The following is a 23172-nucleotide window of genomic DNA, read 5'->3' on the forward strand; positions in this document are numbered from 1 at the left end:
ATTATCAACAAAAAGCAATAAACTCAGGTTGTGGCTCAGAGATACAACCACACAAATATGAGTTCGTTCGGAGTCCAAGTAATCACTACTGTTACAGGCATTCTATGTCTACTCCTCCTCTTAGCTCTCTTCAAGATCTTTCACAAACTATGGTGGATTCCAACTCGCATGCAGAATTTGATGGGTCAGCAGGGAATCAAAGGCCCTTCTTACAGATTCATCCATGGAAACACGAAAGAAATCTCCAGCATGATAGAGGAAGCTGGGAGCAGGCCCAAAAATCTATCACATGACATATTATCTCAAGTTCAACCTCATATTCACTCATGGACCAAGATATATGGTAACAATCTAGCTACCTCTTAACTATGGTATTTGGATCTTAGTTCCATGAGATATTTTGTTCATCTTTTCCAACAGGGAAGATTTTTCTTCAATGGTATGGTTCTCGAGCTGAGCTGGTCATTACAGAACCTGAGTTGTGCAAAGAGATACTGAATAACAAAGATAGAGCTTACCCAAAAAAGAAGTCCCAATACTATGTGAAAAAGCTATTTGGAGATGGCATTTCGGCATCCGAAGGTGAAAAATGGGCCAAATTGCGAAAGCTGGCCAACCATGCCTTCCATGGGGAGAGCTTAAAAGTAAGTTGTTACAGTTACTATTGATAATTCTTGCAAAGACTACTGTAGTAGTAGTAGTAGTTATTATCAATTATTTAATAAACAAGAGAGTAAATTTAAGGTAAAATTTGCTAATTGCATGATGGTTTTGTTTTACTATTTCTAGAGTATGATTCCAGAAATGATAACTAGCACTGAGACAATGCTAGAAAGGTGGAAAAATCATGAAGGAAAAGAGATTGAGGTGTTTGAAGAATTTAGGTTGTTCACTTCTGAAGTGATTTCCAGGACAGCATTTGGCAGCAGCTACTTAGAAGGGAAGAACATTTTTGACATGTTGATCAAGTTATCCTCATTGGTATTCAAAAATGCTTACAAACTCAGGTTTCCTGGCTTCAGGTAATTTCACTTAACTAAATCTCAAATTGGCAGAGTTCCCATTTTTGAAATTGAGCACAATTGTACATAACCACATATTTTCTTGAGATTATGAGAAATATGACCAATTTCATTTGATATTGGAGAAACTTTTCACAACAATATTATTGGAGGGTTATGTCTGTTGTCACTTCTCATGTTTAGTCTTCCATTCAATATTGCAGTAAGTTTTTTAAAACCAATGATGAGGCCGAATCAGAGGAGCTTGAGAAAGGAATACGCGACTCCATATTAGGGATTGTAAAGAAAAGAGAAAAGAAAGTAATAACTGGAGAAGAAGACGGCTTTGGGAGTGATTATCTTGGATTGCTGTTAAATGCTCATCATGATTCCAATGACAACCAGAGGGTTTCGGTGGATGAGATAGTTGATGATTGCAAGACGTTTTACTTTGCTGGACAAGAAACCACTAATACTTTGCTGGCTTGGATTGTGTTTCTTCTGGCACACCATACGGATTGGCAAGAGGAAGCAAGAAAAGAGGTCCTGCACTTATTTGGCAAACAAACTCCAGATGCCGATGGCATTGCCAAACTAAAAACAGTAAGAAAGTCAAGAACCCCAATCAAATTCTTGTCTAAAATGCAGAAATGTTCAATTAAATTTGAAATGCTGATTTGTTCTGAATTTTTCATTTTCATGTATGCAGATGAGTATGATCATCAATGAGTCTCTAAGGCTATATCCTCCTGTTGATGGAATTGTAAGGAGAGCTGAACGGGATGTTAAACTGGGAAACCTCATTGTTCCTTCTAATGTTGAATTGCGCATCCCAAATATAGCAATTAACCATGACCCTCAGTTCTGGGGACAAGACGTGCATCTTTTCAAACCAGATCGATTTGCAGAAGGGGTTGTTAAAGCTACCAACAATAACATAGCCGCATTCTTACCCTTTGGAATGGGACCTCGAATATGTGTAGGCATGAACTTTGCAACTACTGAAGTAAAGATTGCTCTGTCAATGATTCTACAACGCTACGCCTTCACCCTCTCCCCAGCTTATATCCACTCACCCTTTCATTATCTTACAATTCGACCACAACATGGAGTTCAAGTAATCCTACACTCACTGTGAACTGTGAACACCAGAACTGCCAATAAACCTTGCACTTGATGTTTTACAATACCCAGAGACATTATTAATGCCTTTGGATATGGTAGCTTGTAATTCAATAATCATAAGATATATTACATATGCCGAGGATTCAATAATCCTTTTTGCTAATTTTTGCACTTGTGTTCAAAAAAGAATAAGACAGATCTCAACAAGGCCTCACAGAGAAAAAATGGAAGGAAGAAGATATCTGGTGCTTATACTGTCTAACAAACGTGGCCTAAGGGTTCCCAAAACTGAGCCTAAACTCATACGCATCAACAGTTTGAGAACAGAGTGGCAACTTGTTTGATCCATAAAACTTTAACCACGTGCATGCAATAATAATAAATTCTCAATTCCACAGGGATGGCATGCAGAATCAACCTTCAAGAAGAGCAAAAACTTCAATTTTGGACTGTTGAAACTCAGTACAAAGTGTCAGAGATACATCCCAAGAGAAAAAACAAGAAAAAATGAGTTCGTTTGGGAGACCCAGTAAGCAGTGTTTCAAGCTTTCTCTGTGTGTTCCTTCTCTTAGCTCTCATCAAGATCTTTCACAAACTATGGTGGACACCAATTCGCATACAGAATGTGATGGCTTTGCAGGGAATCAAAGGCCCTTCTTACAGACTTATCCATGGAAATACCAAAGAAATCTCCAACATACAAAAGGAAGCCATGAGCAGGCCCAAAAATCTATCACATGACATATAATCTCAAGTTCAACCTCATATTCACTCGTGGACCAAGATATATGGTAACAATTAAGCTCTTAACTATGGTTTTTCAAAACTCAGTTCAAAGATAAATTTTTGGTCATTTTTGCATGCAACAGGGAAGATTTTTCTTCAATGGCATGGTTCTCAAGCTCAGTTAGTCATTATGGAGCCAGAGTTGTGCAAAGAGATACTAACTAACAAAGATAGAGTTTTTAGAAAAAGGGAGTTCCAAGGCTATGTGAAGAAGCTTTTTGGAGATGGCCTTGGGGCAACCCCCGAAGGTGAAAAATGGGCAAAATTGCGAAACTTGGCCAACCATGCTTTTCATGGAGAGAGCTTAAAAGTAAGTAAGTTGTTACTGTTACTGGTAATTCTTGCAATGACGTACTGTTTTTTTTTTCTAATTGCATGATGGTATTGTTTTACTAGAGTATGATTCCAGCAATGATAGCTAGTGGTGAGACAGTGCTAGAAAGCTGCAAAAATCATGAAGGGAAAGAGATTGAGGTTTTTGAACTATTTAGGTTGTTCACTTCAGAAGTGATTTCCCGGACGGCATTTTTTAGTAGCTACATAGAAGGGAAGAACATGTTCGAGAATTTGATGAAGTTATCCTTTTTGGTAGTAAGAAATTCATTCACAATCAGGTTTCCTGGCATCAGGTAATTAATTTCCTTTTAACTAAATTTTCATTTAGGGAATAATCACATTGATCTCCATATTATCTATGTTCAATATCCACTTGAGGAAACCATCCCAAAGAATGGATCTTTCTGTAGCTGTTGAATCTCTCTTTGATTGATCAAAGAGAAGGACCCATGCTAGCAACTACACATTCTCTAACCAATTCTCTCTCAATATGTTCCTCAAAAATGCTATTCTTCTTGTATATGCTTCCCTCAACTAAAGAAGAGATCTTGGTAAAGCATCCACATATGAAATTGAGAACAATTTTGCATATCCCACTTGTTTATGGAGAAGAGATAAGAAACATATATGCTCTATTTCAGTTGATTATATAATTGACTCAGTTACTTCTGATACATTCAGCTTGTTATGCAGAGAACTAATCTTTTTTATTTCTCCCCCCCCCCCCCCCTTTTTTTCCTTTTTCTTGCTATTAATGCACAGCAGAGAACTACTCAGAACAATATATTCTTGGAGGATTATGTCTCTTGTCACTTCTTATGTATAGTCTCATTCAATATTGCAGTAAGCTTTTTAAAACCAGTGATGAGACTGAATCAGATAAGCTTGAGAACAGAATACGCGACTACATAATAGAGATTGTTAAGAAATGAGAAAAGAAGGCAATGACTGCGAAGAAGACAGTTTTGGGAGTGATTACCTTGCATTACTTTTAAAAGCTCACCATGATTCTAATGACAACGTGAGGATTTCGGTGGATGAATTGGTTGATGAGTGCAAGACATTCTACTTTGCTGGAAAAGAACAAAAACTTGTTTGAGTCCTAAAACGCATTAGTCCATAAAACTTTAACCACATGTATCCAATATTACTGAATTTTATTTCCACATGGGTGGCATGCAGAATCAACCTTCAACAAGAACAAAAACTTCAATTTTGGACTGCTGAAACTCAGTACAATCCTCAGAGTTACATCCCAAGAGAAAAACAAGAAGAAGAAAAGATGAGTTGGTTTGGAGACCCAGTAACCACTGTTTCAAGCTAGCTTTCTGTGTTTGCTCCTTCTCTTAGTTCTCATCAAGATCTTTCACAAACTATGGTGGACTCCAAGTCGCATACAGAAGCGCTGATGGGTTTGCAGGGAGGGAATCAAAGGCCCTCCTTACAGACTTATCCATGGAAACAACAGAGAAATCTCCAACATGCTAAAGGAAGCCATGAGCAGGCCCAAAAACTTGTCACATGATATATTATCTGCAGTTCAACCTCATATATATTCACTCACAGACCAAGACTAATGGTAACAATTAAGCTCTTAACTATGGGTTTTTCAAAATCTTAGTTGAAATATAAATTTTGGTCATTTTTGCTTGCAACCGGGAAGATTTTTCTTCAATGGTATGGTTGTGAAGCTCAGTTGATCATTATGGAACCTGCAATGTGGAAAGAGATACTAAATAACAAAGATGTTACAGCTTCCGGACCCTTTTGAAGAAGCTAATCGGAGATGGCCATCCCATAACAACCAATGTTGAAAATTGGGCAAAATTACGAAAGCTGGCCAACCATGCCTTCCAAGGAGAGAGCTTAAAAGTAAGTTCATATAGTTGTACCGGTAATTTTTGCAGTGAGTAGTGTAGTAATATTGGTGTCAAATAACTTTGAAGGGAAAAAAAATAAGAAAAGAATATATTCAAGGTACATTTTCTAAGTTCATGATGGTATGTTTTACTATTACTAGAGTATGATTCCGGCAATGATAGTTAGTGCTGAGACGATGCTATATATTGTTCTGCCGGCCGGGCTGGGTGGCAGCTGGGTCGTGTTGGCGCAGGCTTGGGGAGTCGGCCGGTGGCCTTGGGTCGCCGTGGGTTGGCCAGAACTGGTCACTTGGACCATCAAAGAATACATGATAAAACACCAGACCATATTAAAACACAGGGGCAAAGAATCTGAGATGTGATATAACCATACAGTGATTAGATGATTAGAGTATAATTACCCTTGGAGTATATTGATTACTTTCAGAGTTTCAGGAGAGGCCCATTAGTCCATAACTTTCATGATTCGATCAAAGTCATCAAACATGGTGACAGCCAAAGTGTGTAACTTGTCCAATTTGTATCGATGCAGTTTCTCCTTGGCAAGCTCAGCTCCCTACAATTACAATAATACAAGGTTATAATTTGGCACCCAAGTGATGGTTTTACTTATATCAACGAAATAGAACACACAAAATAACAAAAAAGTTGTTATTTCTAAGACAGAGACTGATGACTATGACTGATGCAATAAATTATGTTTTGGAGATATCAAACCTTTACTTTGATACCAAAAGGTTGCAGATTACTATCAGTTAGAGCAAATATAAATCGAATACATGGCTTACTTCCATAGCTCCAGCCTTAAGAGTGATGATTTCAAAAGCAAAGTCAAGGTCTAGTGTAATCCTGCTCCTCTCCAAGTTATTAGAAAATAAGAGGTGAAGGAGATCAAAGAAGCACAAGTCCTTGGTCTTCAATTGCATGTAATTGCAGGAGAAACCCTTGTCACAAGCTACGATGGCAAATGAGATGATCAAGATGATCAGAATATATCTTAAGTAGACTCCCCGCTAATTTAAAGATTTGACCTTGTGTAAATTAAAGTCCAACTTCTTAGCACATGTATGCATTTCAAACAAAATGGAAAAAATAAAAAATAAAAAAATTTATTCCCTGACCTTTGCATAAATTTGAGAGGTCAACACAGAGTTGTTCTCAAGTTAGATGATTTTTGTTGTAGTGCATGCAATATATTAAATTTTTACCAGTAAAATATGTCATTTAGATAGTTGGTCAAATTGCAGGCATGAAGTCTGAAATATAAATAATGTAACAATTTATTAGTTCAGTGCATTCAAACAAAGTTACTACCTGTCCTAATGCTTGTAGGCAAAGCACTCGAAGAACTCCTACTAGGTCGACTGGCAAGTTTCTCCTACAATAAAGCAATCGTCAAAAGATCAAAATCTAGGCAAAAAATTGGGGATAACTCCTATTTGGCTTAAGCAACAAAATCTAGGCAAAAAATTGAATTCTAGGAAACTAGTCAACAACATTCACTAAATAAGAATAATTTTTTTACAATCTCTTAAGAGGTCATCAGATTGCAGACTCACTGGCCATGCCTCGATTAAGATTCTGACTGCAAGTCATCATGAGAATCATTATCATCCTTCAATTTCTTGCTGTTCTTATAATGATGGTGATGATGACCATGACTCCATGCATTAGTTCCAGAGTTCTCCTCATCATACCTTACTATCTTCTCCACCAGAAGAAATAATACAATTCCTGCTGCAACAACCAATTGAACACTATGAGATTTCAATTAAGCTCCAATCTACAAAAACATCAGGAAAGTAAAAGAAGGGATTATGGCCAACAGAGTTATATGGAAAAGTAATATACAATATCATCTACTAAGACATTAAATAGTGTCTAACCATAAACGAATACAAGCCAGAGCAAGGAGGAGAAGTGCATCTACTGCCAATAATTTATAGGCTGGACGGTGAAAGAGGCTACTCACATATAGAGCTTCAAAGAGATCAAGATCAATATTAGCAGCTAATATGGTTGGTGCTACAGCACAATATCTGGAAAACCATCATATTAAGGAAGAAGTTGACCACATTTCTCAATCTTACAGAATGAATATTAAGAAGATAAAAATAAATACAAAAACAGATTGCCAAGATTGAACTGATTCTCAAGTAAGAGGGATACAGTAACACCCTAATCCATGTTTTCATACCCAATGGTTGGGAGTAAAAGAAGCTAATGGCAATTAATATTATAGTTGTAAAAGACAAGCATAAGAGGAAAGTGTGTTAGATCCTTTGTAATTGTCATAATTAACTCTTCCTAATGCTTCAAAATTGCATGCAACAAGACCAACAAGTTTACCAACATACAATAAACAGGGTTTTACAGCTCTTTGTGTGACAATCATGATACTTATTATAAAATTATAATAAATCAACCACAACTATTTGTTTGTCATACAACTAAAAGTTACTGAAATGGGTCAATCACAAAAGGCCAATCTGAAATATTTACATCTGTTTGTCTGAGAAGAAAACAGTTCATTCTATTGTCAAAATTGTGCTTTTGTTTGTCTATTTCCACCCTCACATCTCTAAGAAGCATTTCCTCAATATATGCTAGATGGACAGAAAATTAAAAGAGCCTTTGAAATACCTTGGATCAAAAGAAAAGCCGCTGAGAATGGAAGCCCTTTATGAAGACAATATGCCAGAGCAATGGTGTAACCAATTACCTCAGCTCAAAAGCTACAATACTAAGACCTCTGACACTTCCATGTTGCAAAATTTTTAATATCTACAATTGAAGAACAATCATTTCATGTACAATGTCAAAGTAAATACAAATGATTACATAACACGGTGCAACTTGTTTCATTACGAGGACAAAATAAGGAGATGACCACATAATTTTTTAATTATTAAAAACTTGATAATCACTTTGAATTCAAAGAGGAAGATTATCTTCCTTCCAACACTAACAATGAATTGGAGTGCTAAAGCTGCAAGCTTTGCACTCAAACAATTGATTAAACACAATTGAAAAATGTTAACTTTGGCAAACTAGATTACTGCATATGAATTATGCAAGAAATAGCATATTTGAACTATTGATTCTATAAAGAAGTGTTAAGAAAATAAAGCATCTGAAATTATCAGAACTACAAGTGGGTACAGACATTTCCTAGCCATCACAATTGTAAGCTGAATATAAAACTGAACCAGAGGGGGCATGAATCCACATGGTCGAGTGAGCAAAGAGCTCCCTAGCATGAACTTCAAAACATAACTAACGCTACAAAAATTAACAAAGAAATGAAATCAATCCATTCAGGATTTACGGGTGCTTGTTGTTGAGAATAATGTGGAGCAATGTCCCACATCGGAAAACTAGAGCTTAGCATATGTGCTTATAAGTCTTGGGCCTCTCCACCCATAGCCAATTGGTTTTGGGTTGGATGCTCTAATTCTATCATGGTATCAGAGCTTGGTTATTCGCGTGTAAGGCCCAACGGCCACACGTGCTCCCACGTCACCCAATACAATTTGTTTACGTGTAAGGCTCAAAATCTCGCCACACGTGCGGGGGCGTGTTGAGAGTAATGTGGAGCAATGTCCCACATCGAAAAACTAGAGCTTAGCATATGTGCTTATAAATCTTGGGCCTCTCCATCCATAGCCAATTGGTTTTGGGTTGGATGCTCTAATTCTATCACTTGTAAATTTACATGTTGCATGGTTAAACATGTTTGGGCGGATGCTATGATGTATAGAAATTAACATCAAAATAAGAATATAAATTGAAAATCCTAACAGAGAGCATAGAAATCGAAACCGTAATTAAACCCTAAATCCTAAATCCCTAAACAGGAACCCTAATTAAATATTACCTTCTTAAATTGGCGATGGTGACTGGGTGGGAGTCGGGACGATGGGTGAGAGTCAAGAGAGATGGTGGTGAGACAAAGAGATGGAGGTGACGGTGAGACACAGAGAGGGAGGCGATGGTGACTCGGTGAGACAGGAGAAATTTGGAAAACTGTCCTAAATTGAAATCAAATAAAGAATTTTAACATTTTTTTTTAGTTTTTAGAAATTTGACCCTCGAATAGTACTTGAACCCCTTCAAAAAGTAATCGAACACCCCTTAAGCACTATTCGATAGGGTTCAAGTACTACTCGAGAGGGGTTCGAACACTTCTCGATTGGAGCTCGAGCACTACTCGAAGGTCAAATTTCTAAAAATAAATAAATAAATAAAATTGAAGTCTTTAATGACAATCAAAATGGGTTAGTTTTTCAAATTTCTCGTGAGATAGAGAGAGTGTATGTAAAAAGATGATAAACTTTAAGGGGTGTTAACTCGCAAAAATAATTGGTGTAACCTATACACCGTCATGTGATGTAACCAATCCAACGTGTAAAAGTATTGTTGGACAGTATATTTATCTCTATGAGAGCAATTTTGCTCACCCCCTTTAATTCAGGTGTATGCTCACCTCCCTTTTAAAATACTGATATATGTCTTTAAAAAGCTAACCATGTTGTAAAAGTATGTAGAAATTAGGGTTTTGTGGAAAAGAGGAGGCAGAGAGAATATATCAGTCGTCTTATTCATCTTATAAATATCCTTATATAGAGGTAGGGTTTACTAGGTTTAGAATATTTACTAGTATGCCCCTACAACTAATTACAGGAATAGCCACATATAACAATATATTTACAACACTCCCCCTTGGATATTCCATGTCATTAGTGTTGTCTCTGCTATGCGCTTCTAAGTTGCCTCGTTAAAACCTTGCCAGGTAATAAAAACCCTGTGGGAACAAAAACAACCCTGGTCGAAGGAAAAAGAGTGCAACGCGCGTGAGTGTGGAGTAGTCACATCAGAACCTCGAAAGTAGGTGAAGTCATATCTTCTGGATCATAAGCAGATAGTATGTCTATGGGAGCGGGGTGCATTAGAGTTGCTACACCAAAACCTTGCCCGGTAAACCCAATGGGAAAAACCCGTGGTCGAAGGGAAAAGATGAGCAAATGCATATATATCATATCAACACATCTTCAGGATGTAGTATGAGTAGGGTGACCAAGCCAAGATGTGCCTCATTAAAACCTTGCCAGGTAACAAAACCCAGTGGGACAAAATAACCCTGGACGAAGGACAAAAGAGTACACGATGGTCAAGCGAGTATGCTTCGGGATACTCCCCCTGATATCGACTCCCCCTGAAGACTACATACTAGGTAAATCAGCCAATCTACGCAAACCAATACCTCGAACATGCATCAAGAACGTGGGCTTTGGCAGTGACTTGGTGAAGAGGTCTGCATGGTTGTCTTGAGATCGGATCTGCTTGACTTCAATCATCTGATGCTCTTGTTGCTGTTGATTGAAGAAGAACTTCGGTGCAATATGCTTGGTGTTGTCTCCTTTGATGAAACCCGTCTTCATCTGCTCGATGCAAGCGGCATTATCCTCATAGATAATCGTTGGTTCATCAGTGGTGGAATTCAGCCCACACGTACTTCAAACATGTTTGTAAACTGCTCTCAGCCATATACATTCACGAACTGCTTCGTGAAGGGCTATAATCTCAGCATGATTAGAAGAGGTAGCAACAAGGGTTTGTTTCGTAGACCTCCAAGATATTGCTATATTCCCAATGGTAAAGACATAACCAGTTTGAGAACGCGCCTTATGCGGGTCTGATAGATACCCTGCGTCAGCATATCCAAAAGGCGGGCATCATTCCGAGGATCGAGGGGGTTCGATCCATTCCTTGATGCGTAGCTAGGGATAGAATAAGCCCATATCCGTCGTACCTCTAAGGTGGCAGAAAATGTCTTTTATGCCATTCCAGTGGCGGCGTGTTGGCGCAGAGCTACATCTAGCTAACAAGTTCACAGCAAATGAGATGTCCGGTCTAGTACATTGAGCCAAGTACAATAATGCGCCTATTGCACTTAGATATGGGACTTCTGGTGCCAATATCTCTTCGTTATCATCTGCGGGACGAAACGAATCCTTCTTAGGATTTAGACTACGGACGATCATGGGCGTGCTAGAAGGCTTCGCTTTATCCTCATTAAAGCGCCTTAACATCTTCTGGATGTAATTCGATTGATGGACCAAAATTCCATCTGCACGGTGCTCGAGCTTCAGGCCGAGACAGAAGTTCGTCCTCCCAAGATCATTCATCTCGAATTCCAAGTTCAGGTGTTTAGTTGTTTCCTTGATCTTTTCAGGAGTACCAATTAGATTCATGTCATCGACATAAACAACTACAATAGTAAAACCGGAACTTGTTCTTAATAAACACGCAAGGGCATAGAACATTATTCACATATCCCATCTCGATCAAATACTCACTTAGACGGTTATACCACCTCCGTCCGTATTGTTTCAATCCATAAAGTGAACGCCTCAAACTAATGGAGAGCGTGTTCCGTGGTCTGGAACTATTTGCATCGAGTGCCTTAAGTCCTACGAGAACTTTCATATATATATCTCTGTATCAAGATCCCCATAGAGATAAACAGTGACCACATCCATAAGCTGCATACTCAGTTTTTAGGAAACTACCAAACTGATAAGGTAGTGGAAAGTTATGACGTCCATTACGGGGGAATACTCTTTCTCGTAATCAATCCCAGGGTGTTGAGAAAATCATTGCGCCACTAGACGAGCCTTGTATCTCACAATCTCGTTTTTCTCATTACGCTTCCTTACAAATACCCATTTAAATTCTACAGGTTTAACATGGGGAAGGTGTAGGAACGACAGGCCCAAACACCTTTCTCTTTGTCAAGGAATCTAATTCGACCTGGATTGCTTCTTTCCATTTTGGCCAATCGTCTCGACGTTGACATTCATCAACGGAGTGAGGTTCGATTTCATCGCTAGTTATAATTTCGGAAGCTACCGCGAATACAAATATATCATCGATGATAATCTCTTTTTGATTCCAGAGCTCACTTAAGCATGCATAATTTATAGAGATCTCTATGTTCTCGGGAGTGGGTTCAAACGTTGGAGCGTCCCCCAACGTCGTCTCTTCTGGAACGGACCCATAATCCGGAACTATTGCGTGAGATAGATCGATTGAGATCGCGATGTCAAGGGGACTCGTTTGTGCCAAATGTATCTCTTCCAAGGATAAGAGTCCATCGAACCTAGTGGTCAACCTCACTTCTGGGCAGGGACATATGATTGGTTAGCCGCTATGGCTGTACCTCGTCCATCTGGGACGACACGTCCTCCTGGGACGACACGTCCTTCGAGGACAGATATCCTTGCAGGCACGTTTGCAGCAGGTATATGTGATCTCGTCACTTTAGCTAGATCAGAGAATGCGTCTGGCATATTATAAGTTATACTCTGTAGATCTAGAATTCTCCGCACTTCACTATCACATTGTGCGGTTCGGGGATCGAGATGAGACATAGTGAGGACATTCCACGTCAATTCACGTCGTTCTTCAGGAACGGTGACGTTCTTATCTCCCCCTAACGGCGGGAAGACTGTCTCATCAAAGTGACAATCCGCAAATCTAGCGGTAAAGAGATCGCCTGTCAAGGGCTCTAAAAAGCGTATAATGGATGGAGATTCATAATCGACATATACGCCCATCGTTCGTTGAGGACCCAATTTGGTACGTTGTAGCGGCGAAACTGGCACGTAAACTGCATACCCAAATACGCGTAAGTACGAAACGTCAGGTTCGTACCCAGTCACCAGCTGTAACACGGAGTAAGGTTGGGTAGCAGTGGACCTCAACCGGACCAACATGGCTGCATGCAAGATTGCATAGCCCCACGCAGAAATTAGAAGCTTGGTGCGCATAACCAAAGTTCGTGCGATCATTTGTAATCTTTTAATGAACGCTTCTGCGAGACCATTCTGGGTGTGAACATGGGGAACTCGATGTTCAACATTAATCCCAAGGGACATGCAATAATCATCGAAAGTTTTCGATGTAAACTCTCCGGCATTATAAAATCTTCTAGACTTTATAGGATAATCCGTGTGGTGAGCCTTCTGGGCGAGAAGTTTAGCAAAAGCAGCGTTTCTTGTAGACAATAGTGTAACATGTGATCACTTTGTCGATGCATCAACCAAAACCATGAAATATTTAAATGGTCCGCATGGTGGTTGGATAAGTCCACAAATATTCCCTTGTATCATTTGCAGGAAAAAAGATGGAGTCTTTACTAGTCTTTGCATATGATGGTCTAGTATTCAACTTTCTGAGCGAGCAAGTTTGACATAATGTGTCACTAAACACAAGATCCTTATTAGTAAGGGGATGCCCGTGTGATGAATTGAGGATACGGTGCATCATACTTTGACCTGGGTATCCCAACCGGTCATGCCATAGAAAGAAACTGCTCGAATTGGTTAACTTCTGGTTAATTATGTGATTGGCCTCAATCGATCAAATGGTGGTCATGTAAGACCGCTCGAGAGACATTTCGATTTCTCCAATGTATGCTTCTGGCCATACAAATTGGAGGTTATGCAAAGATATTCCACTCCATTTTCTTCAGTGGTTTCAACGTGATAACCGTTGGCTCGAATATCCTTATAACTCAACAACGTTCTTCTGGAACTTGGAGAATATAAGGCCTCATTAATGGTAATTCAGTACCATTGGACAACATAAAAATGGGCTTTGCCATGGCCTTCTATCAGGTTGGATTGGCCTGATATGGTTGTCACAGAGGTATAAGTAAGCAATAAGTTTGAAAAATACTTCCGATCTTGAAGTATGGTGTGCGTAGTAGCACTGTCTGCCAGACAACAAACTTCCCCACTAAACATGCTTATTCATAAATTTAATTCAATAGATCACATGTATGAAAATAACTTCATTGAATTAAATAATATTCGAGCATAACCAAATTTTTCAAAAACAAATAATCCAAGTCATAAATCACCAAAATAATCTAAATAAGAAAAACATTATTCAGAAAATAAATACGGCACAAGCGCCGATCATATCCATGTCATTGAGTTTCTAATCCTCGAAGTGTCCAGTAGCAGTCTGGAAATCAGTGATTTCTAAGGTGGTATCCATAGGAAATGATCCATCAACGAGATTGGTCTCTCGAGTTTCGCGACTGGCGTGATACTCATTTACAGCTTGCGCTGATGCACGGCAGGTGCGGGACCAGTGATCAGTTCCTCCACATCGGTAACAGAGATCATTCTGATTCTGATTCTGGTGGCGACGGGCCGGACCAGTGTTCCTTTCATTTCGAGTTCTTGGGGGCGAGGGACCGTGGTTCCTACCACGTGGGCCATGGCCACGTTGGCCTCGGTCATACAGGTCATTTATCTGAGAACCTTTCCTTCCATATCTCGGGCGGTCAGACTTTGTGCCATTTCCATGACCTCGGTATCCTCTTTCGCGGTTTGAATCGCGATAAGCAACAGCGTTTGCTTCAGGCAATGGTGCTGCTTTAGTACCGACAGGTCGGGCTTGATCATTTCTCATTAATAAGTTGTTGTTCTTTTCAACGAGCAACAGAGTGGTGATCAATGCCGAGAACTTGGTAAAATTCCTCTCCCTGTATTGTTGCTGCAGGACCAAACAGAAGGCAGGGAAGGTGGAGAAAGTCTTCTCCAATAGGTCAGCTTCGGTGAGCTCCTCCCCACAAAATTTGAGGAGCGACCGGATTCGGAAGATCTTCGAATTATACTCATTCACGGATTTGAAATCCTGGAAACGAATCTTCTGCCAATCATGTCTTGCTTCAGGCAAGAAAATAGTCTTTTGATGGTCAAACCGCTCTTCCAGAGCAACCCAAAGAGCTCGTGGATCCTCTTCAGCGAGGTACTCAACTTGGAGTGCTTCCTCCATATACTTCCTAATGAAGATCATGGCACTTGCCTTAAGAGACTCTGCAACAATCATTGTCTTCATTGATTGTCGATCTCATCTTCTTGGCAGTCAAATGAAGCTTAACATCTTGAGTCCACTTTAGATAGTTTCTTCCAGAAACTTCCAAAGCGATAAAATTAAGCTTGTTGAGATTTGACATTCTTTGGTTGAAAGGAACAAATAATTATAATTAATGCTTTGGGCAATAACATCCATAAGCAATAAATAAGAACTTCAAGTTCTATAACATGGTATAGACATGTAAAATCTACTGGTTTTATCATGTATGGTGAATTTATGAAGGAAACTTCAGGTCCCTTATATGGCATTATTGAAGCTGCCGGTTCAATATTTATGTATGAACTACTGGTTCATTAATTACCTGCAATTTCTACACATATACTCTAGTGCAAAAATTTAAACAAGTAAAATATTCATATACCCAAGAAGAACACAAAAATATCACAAAATTGTTTGAACAAAAATCGTTTGAATATTTAAATTATTAAAATATTCATGGGGGTGACGTGGCAGCTAGGTGGCTGCCTGCGTGGCAGCAAGGCGGCTGCCTGCGTGGCAGCAAGGTGGCTGCGAAGCTGCTGCTGGCAGCGGCCTGCGCTGCTGCTGGCAGCGTGTCGGCGCTGCTGCTGGCAGCGGCTTGCTGCGCTACTGCGGGGGGGCTGCGAGGTGCAAGGCTGCAGCGGGGCAAGGGGCTGCTAGGCGCTGACAGCGAGGTGCAAGGCTGCTGGCAACAAGGCGCTGCTGCTGCCAGCAAGGCGCTGCTGCTGCTGGCAGCGAAGCGCGAGGCAGCAGGGGGCTGGTGGCTGCTGGCCGTGCGTGAGGTGGTTTTCCGATCACCCAAAAATTATTCCTCTTTTTATTTTAACTTTCAGTTCAAAGAAGCATGTATAAAATATATAATCATAAATAAATCAATCACATAAATTTAGGGTTCATGCTTCATGAGGATTTTTCAATCAATCAAGGTTAAATAATCATGAACATAAAATTATTTTATAAAACCTACTTGGTTGAAGAACAGATTGAATGATGATCCTCTTTTGTTTTGCGATCCACAATCCAAAGAGCTTTCGTGCTGATAACGTGTTGTAAAAGTATGTAGAGATTAGGGTTTTGTGGAAAAGAGGAGGCAGAGAGAATATATCAGTCGTCTTATTCATCTTATAAATATCCTTATATAGAGGTAGGGTTTACTAGGTTTAGAATATTTACTAGTATGCCCCTACAACTAATTACAGGAATAGCCACATATAACAATATATTTACAACAAACCATAAATTATTATATTGTATTTAATTATTAACCCAAATTCTCTGTATTTTTTATTTCCATCTCTTTCTTTCTCTCTTACCCTCTTCCTTTCTCTTTCTTTCTCTTCCTCTCTTTCCTTCTTTTCCCTTCTTTTTTTTGTTGCATGCGTAATAGGCAGCCTTGATGGAAACCAAAATGGTGCTAATGGAAATTTCAATCATGGTCTCTTTTATAAATATTGCGTGTGAATCTTAGCAAATTTGAGAAGAAAGAACCCAAATAAACCTCATGTGATTGAAATTTCCAATGAAAGAATCCTAATGAATCAAAAGCAAAATCAAAGGCAAAGGCCCGGCGGCATCTCTCCTTCGAATCTCCGGCTACGGCGATCGGGTGAGTGATTTGAGGTCACCATCGTGCTCAGGACGACGAGAGAAACAAAGCCAAGCCGGTCCGACATCACAAGGTCGTTGAAAACTCTGAATCATCGCCGGAGGTGAACGGGGTTGTTGGGCTTTGTTTTTGGTTTTGATTGAGTTTCTGGGGAAGCAGTAGGCGGAGGAAAGAAGAGGGAGGAGAGGTGAGCTCAGCGCTGCCTGTTACGCAGGCAACCAAAAAAAAAAAGGGAAAGAGTGGTTATATTTCCACCCACCTATCTTATTTTCCCATCCACATTTTAATAAAAATGATAAGGACAAATTTATCATCTTGTAAAATGACCTTTAAGACTGGACTAAAAAAATAATAATATATCTACTGTACCCACCCACTCTCTACTCACCCACCTCTTTACAACTACCTAAACTTGCTATAGGTTGTTGGTCATTGTTTCTGATATCCATCTTGTTAATCAAGGCAGGCATCTCAGTTCCTGGATTGACTGATCATAAAGTTGATTCATTGTTGTTGGCTGCATAGTGTCTGCTAGTTTTAGAAGCATTAAGGACATTGCATAAGCTTTTTAAACCAAGCAACAAGGAATACACTCCTATTATTGAATGCCTTATTAGGCAACATAAAATTGCCAAAATCTTGACAGCAAGGGAAAAGGCAATAGAAACTAGAATTCAGCTCTAAGGGAGGCTACCATCAAATAGAAAATTTCTGGTCACATCGGTATAAAATTTGATGAGCTGAAAGATAACTTTTGCAATCACATAGGAAAATCTAACTATGTCGTCAAACTAAAACCATTGATCAGCACCAACCTCCTTGAAAAACTCTAATATATCTTTAACAGCATATAAACCAAGTTTAGAAATTCGGATAAACAATATTATAAGGATTGCCTTTGACGACTTTTGGTCCACACTATCGCCACCTGTAGCACTATATGATTCTAGGCTCTGTCACAGTTCGATGTGAAGCTGGCGCGCTCCAAATGCTTGATCTATGTATTTCTGCGAAATTAAAAGAAGGTTGTTAAGAAAGGCAAGACAAACAAGAGTTACAAGAATGGGTGGTGAGATAATAGTTAAGGGGGTGAGAATAGTATTTAGTAGGTATGTTTGAGTTGATATATCAAAGGGTATTATAGGAATAATGAGAGGTGGGAAGAATGTTTGTATAATTTTTTAAAATTTAATGGGAGTGAACAAATAAGGTGAGTGGAAAAATAGGACAGAAGGGTGAGAATATAAGCACTCATAATTAATAATTAATAAAGAGAAAGGAAGAGGGAGAGAGAGAAAGAGAGAGAGAGAGAGAGAGAGAGAGAGAGAGAGAGAGAGAGAGAGAGAGAGAGAGAGAGAGAAAGAAAGAGAGGGGAATAAAAAATAAAGAGAATTTGCGTTAATAATTAAATACAATATAATAACTCATAATTAATTTTTTAAACACATGTTAGTATTTTAGAAGGGGATCTGGATCCTCTCCTAAGCACTCTAATCTCCTAACCTTGCTAACCTTTTAATTATAGAATGATATGTGTCTTTTATAACATCTTATGGTTCACATTCCTTTAGAGTTATAATTACCAAATTAAAATAAATAAAACTAAGAAACCAATGTTAATCCAACCACATGACCAATGTTAATTCATTGACCCCAAAAAAAAAAAAAAAAGAAAAAAAAAAGAACAATGTTAATTCCCTCCCTCTTCCAAAACCCTCCTTCCATTAGAGATGGACACGGGTCGGTTTGGTTTGGTTTAGCCCCCAAACCAATGCCTTCGGGTTGGTGATTTTTCAAACCAAACCAACCCAATGAAGGTGAAACAACCGAACCAAACCAAACCAATTAAAGTCGGGTTAGGTTGGTCGGTTTGATCGGTTTGGGCATGTCTCAAAATACAATTAAAATTTAGGCCCAAATTAGAAATGAATGAAACTCTCTTTAAGTTATAAAATTAATGTCTCTATTTTCTACACATGAACCCAATTCAGTATATGCCTGCTTTTACAATGAAACAATTATAATGACATGTAAAACAAGAAAGCCATTTATGTGAAACATTAATATTAATATATTAAAGAATAAAGCCATGTGAAAGATTAATATTAACTTATTATGATATTAAAGAACATAGGCCATGAAACTAGGGAAGGTGAGATAAGTTCCCATTGCTTTGAGCCTTTGACCATTCTAAACAAGGTGAGATGAGAAACTAGACATGTGAATATTTAATTTAATTTATTTTTATTTTTAGGTCGGGTTTGATCGGGTATTTGGAACCTCAACCCGCTAACCAACACATTTGAGGTCGGGTTATGAACCGACCTCTCTAAATTGGGTGTTAGAAACTGAACCAACCAACCCATTTTGGTTAGTTTGGTCGGGTTGCATTGGGTTATGTCCACCCCTACCTTCCATGGTTTCTCTGTACAGTCATGGTTTTTCCTTCTATTGTAAATTAATAGTTTGATTGACATAAAGAGTGAAAAACATAGGTAATTCACTTTCCTTTGCAATTTATATTTTGTATTAGCTCTAATCCTTTAGCACTATAGCCAGCCATGGAAGTTGAAACTTGGAATGACAAGAATATTAAGCCAGCAATGGAGGTTCAATCAAGCCCGTTGATAAAGATCATCTTGGTGATGTCAATTGCAGCCTGAATCCAATTCGGTTGGGCCTTGCAACTGTCGCTGCTTACTCCATATGTGCAGCTCCTCGGCATATGAATTACAAAGGAAAGAGAATTACCTATGTTTTCCACTCTTTATGTCAATCAAACTATTAATTTGCAATAGAAGGAAAAACCATGACAGTAACCATGAGAGAAAGGTTTTGGAAGAGGGAGGGAATTAACGTCGTTCTCTTTTTTTTGGGGTCAAGGAATTAATGTTAGTCATGTGGTTGGATTAATGTTGGTTAATTTCTTATTTTTAATTATTTTAATTTAGTAATTATAATTTTAAATGAGTATGAACCATAAGATATTATAAAAGACACATGTCACTCTATAAGTAAAAGGTTAGTAAGGTTAGAAGATTAGAGTGCTTAGAAGAGGATCCGGTACCTTTAGAAGGGAGGTGAGCATACACCTAACTTAAAGAGGGTGAGCAAAACTGATCTCTATCTCTATAGAGTATAGTATTAATATCATCCACTTATATTATGACACATGTATTAGTTATACCACGTGACCATGTATTAGTGACACTGAAAATTTTCTACTTGGTGAGGGTCTAGTTAAGTTTAGTTTTAACTTTTGTCTTTTTTAGAGTTTTAGAAATTTAGGGATTTTTAGGGGGCGTTTGGTAATGTTTTGTAAAACGGTTTTTCGTTTTACAACTTGCAAAACAGGGGTAAAACATGTTTGGCACAATTTATTTCAAATTTACAGAAAAAAAAAATTTCAAGATACCATTTGAAAAATATACGTAACTTTTGAAAACAAGATAATTGCGTATCCTAAGTTTTTTAAGAATAGAATCCCAAATTTATAGAAAACACGAGATTCACTTTACCAAAAAGACAGAAAAAAATATGCTCATAACGGAAAGTTCAAAACGACTCAATCTCTTTCCTCTCATCTGGCTCAATATATATATCTCTATTCTTCCATTCAAGCTTTTTTTTTTTTTTTTTCTCTGGTCCCCATAGTAGTCTTTGTCAATAATTTCTTTCACAGCTTTACTAAACAAGGTAAGACTCTTTCAAACAAATGCAAAAGTCAAAGTAAATTCTGCTCTATCTTTTTTTTCGTTTCTCTGTATTTTCTTTGGTTATGATGTAGTATGTGTGTGCAGTAGAGACTACTTCAAGTGAGTGTGAGGATAGAGAAAGAAAAAAAACAGAGGGTAGGTAAGGATTTATATTTCAGTAAAGTAGGTTTCAGATGTTTGTAATGATAGATGAAAAAAAAAAAAAAAAAACAAATTACACATAAGTACCTCAAGTATACTCTATATTTCAATTTAGTACCTCAAGTTTAAAAAGTTGCATGTTAGTACCTCAACTTTCATTTTGTGACAACCACATACCTCTGTTAGATTTTCCATCTAAGAGACCGTTAATTGCCTACATGCCACACTGACGTGGCTTTAAAAAATGCCACATAAACAAAAAAAAATTAATAAAAAAATAAAATAAACTTTTAAAAATAAAATAATTATAAAAACAAAACAAAAAAAAAACAAAAAAACCAATAATTCAATTAAAAACAAACAAACAAACAAAAAATCAATAAAAAACCATCAAAAAAATCAATCAAAATCATCAACAAAAATCAACCCAAAAAATCCACAACTCATTCTTCTTCTTCCCCATCCAGCAACCCCTTCTCATTCCCCACCTAACAGCCACCCCCCAAAACCCGAGCAACCCTCCTCCCTCCCAGCCACACACTCCACCACCAAACCACAACCCAAAACCACCACCAAAGACCCACACAAATCAACCCTCCTCCCTCCATTGTGCTTCTGCAACTCAAAACCACAACCCGAGACCCAACCCAACCTACAACCACCACCACCACCAGAGACCCACAAGTCACCACCCGAGACCTACCCCAACCCTCCTCCCTCCCAGACCCCGCTGCTGAACCACAACCACAACCCAAACCACCCTAACCCACAACCACCACCAAAGACCCACGCCAACCCTCCTTCCTCCCAGCCACACAAATCAACCCACCCCCCGAAACCCCAAAACCCGAGAAACCATCCTCCCTCCCAGACCCCGCTGCCGAACCCCAACCCACAACCACCACCCAAGAAAGAAAGGAAGCGAGAAGAGAGATTCGCTGGAGGTGTCATCTGTAAACTCAAAGACAGTAGACTGAAATTGATTTTAACTTGATTGTGATTGACTGAGTTGAAAACAACTTAAAATAGAATAAACAAAACTGACTTAGCACATAACTTGAAACAAGTTCAAACAACCCGTTCCATGACTAACAGACTTTCACCACTACTGGGATATCCCTACAGACTAGGAAACAACCAAACAACTAAGTCCCATAAGAATAGGACAACATACACCAACTTATTCAATAATTAATAAGTAAATAATAATAAACTTTAACACCCTTCCTTAAAATGAATGTCCTTCAGACATCAGTTATAAAGTAAAAACAAACTTATTTATCCATCTCAGCTCCCTCCAGCAAGATCCTTTATAGAGCAAACACCCAGCAAATTCCTCAACTTCAAGAACACAGCTCTTTTGAGAGGCTTGGTAAACACGTTTGCAATTTGGTCTTCACTTCTACAATAAACCAGATTAATGGTGCCATCTGTACACAAATCACGTAAGAAGTGATACCTCATATCAATATGTTTGCTTCTTCCATGTAGAACAGGATTTTTTGAGAGTTTGATGGTTGAACTGTTGTCACAAAAAACTAGTGTAGATCCTTGTTGCTGGCAGTGTAGTTCTCCAAGTAATCTTCTCAACCATATCGCTTGACAAGAACATGAAGCAGCAGCAACAAATTCAGCTTCAGTGGTGGATAAAGTGACAATTGGTTGCTTCTTAGATGACCATGAAACAACCCCTGAACCCATCATAAACACATAGCCTGAAGTGCTTCTTCTATCATCTGGATCTCCAGCATAATCACTATCAGTAAAGCCAATTAAACATGACTTTGACTTTGCTTCCTTTCTGTACAATATCCCAAAATCCATTGTACCTTTTAAATAGCGAAAGATCCTTTTTGCAGCAAGGAGATGAAGTTTTGTTGGGCACTCCATGTAGCGACTAATGAGGCTCACAGCGTGCATAACATCTGGTCTTGTGGCTGTCACATACATTAAGCTTCCTACAATCTGCTTGTAAAGTGTGTTGTTGACCTTTTCTCCTTCAAGGTCATTCATTAGGTTCATTCCAGGTTCAGTTGGGGTGCCTACTGGGTTGCAATCCTTCATTCCAAACATGTCCAACACCTCCTGAACGTACTTCTTTTGTGAAACAAAAATGCCTGCAGCAGATTGTTCTACTTCAATGCCAAGGAAGTAGTTCATCAGTCCAAGATCTGACATATCAAATTTAGTCATCATGGAATTTTTAAAAGCATCAAACATAGCCTTATCGTTTCCAGTGTAGATTAAATCATCTACATATAAGCACACGATTAACATATTTCCACCATCACCAACTTTAATAAAGAGTGTATGCTCATATGGACACTTTTTAAAACCTTCTTTGATGAAATAAGCTTCTATACGACTATCCAAGCTCTAGGTGCTTGTTTAAGCCCGTAAAGAGCCTTTTTCAACTTGTATACCTGTTTCTCCTTCCCCTGTTGCACAAAACCTGGTGGCTGGTCAACATATACTTCTTCTTGCAATTCGCCATGCAAAAATGCAGACTTCACATCCAATTGAAAAATGGACCAAGAATTTTGAGCTGCAATGGAGAGGACCAATCGAATTGTATCGAGTCTTACAACTGGAGCGAACACTTCTTTTTAGTCAATACCCACTTCTTGCTTATAGCCTTTAGCCACAAG

At 38.6% G+C, this 23172-nt stretch overlaps 1 protein-coding gene, 1 long non-coding RNA gene and 3 pseudogenes across 7 annotated transcripts; 3 read left to right on the forward strand and 2 right to left on the reverse strand.

The window, feature by feature from the left end:
• Positions 1-19: 19 nt before the first annotated feature.
• On the forward strand, positions 20-2289 carry LOC147292716 (cytochrome P450 CYP749A22-like). Its single transcript, XM_086232515.1, has 5 exons — positions 20-343; positions 421-644; positions 790-1022; positions 1226-1604; positions 1711-2289. The coding sequence occupies exons 1-5, from the start codon at positions 58-60 to the stop codon at positions 2137-2139; spliced, it is 1551 nt and encodes a 516-aa protein (XP_086088641.1). The 5' UTR covers positions 20-57; the 3' UTR covers positions 2140-2289.
• A 61-nt stretch (positions 2290-2350) lies between these two features.
• LOC147292717 (cytochrome P450 CYP749A22-like) lies at positions 2351-4650 on the forward strand (annotated as a pseudogene). Its single transcript, XR_015120203.1, has 5 exons — positions 2351-2441; positions 2639-2917; positions 2996-3222; positions 3309-3541; positions 4093-4650. The product of XR_015120203.1 is annotated as a cytochrome P450 CYP749A22-like (transcript).
• LOC147292718 (cytochrome P450 CYP749A22-like) lies at positions 4384-5490 on the forward strand (annotated as a pseudogene).
• A 67-nt stretch (positions 5491-5557) lies between these two features.
• LOC147292719 (uncharacterized) lies at positions 5558-7291 on the reverse strand. 5 transcript variants are annotated; one of them, XR_015120408.1, is made up of 5 exons: positions 7015-7278; positions 6688-6911; positions 6443-6506; positions 5917-6083; positions 5558-5684 (listed from the first exon to the last, which is right to left on the reverse strand). It is a non-coding gene; the product is annotated as an uncharacterized LOC147292719 (long non-coding RNA). The 5 variants fall into 5 exon arrangements; XR_015120405.1 differs by lacking the exon at positions 5917-6083 and having other exon boundaries at positions 6826-6865; positions 7015-7291; XR_015120409.1 differs by lacking the exon at positions 5917-6083 and having other exon boundaries at positions 6826-6911; positions 7015-7291.
• A 14520-nt stretch (positions 7292-21811) lies between these two features.
• On the reverse strand, positions 21812-22588 carry LOC147292720 (secreted RxLR effector protein 161 pseudogene; annotated as a pseudogene).
• Positions 22589-23172: the final 584 nt, after the last annotated feature.

Source organism: Dryas octopetala, chromosome 2 (assembly GCF_963921425.1).
Source record: "Dryas octopetala chromosome 2, drDryOcto1.1, whole genome shotgun sequence".
Taxonomy (NCBI): Eukaryota; Viridiplantae; Streptophyta; class Magnoliopsida; order Rosales; family Rosaceae; genus Dryas; species Dryas octopetala.

Bases quoted from the DNA above. Each gene is read 5' to 3' on its own strand.
- LOC147292716 (XM_086232515.1), top strand. From the start codon at position 58: ATGAGTTCGTTCGGAGTCCAAGTAATCACTACTGTTACAGGCATTCTA. The intron at 645-789 runs GTAAGTTGTTAC...TACTATTTCTAG, and splicing joins TCCATGGGGAGAGCTTAAAA to AGTATGATTCCAGAAATGAT. The intron at 1,605-1,710 runs GTAAGAAAGTCA...TCATGTATGCAG, and splicing joins GCATTGCCAAACTAAAAACA to ATGAGTATGATCATCAATGA.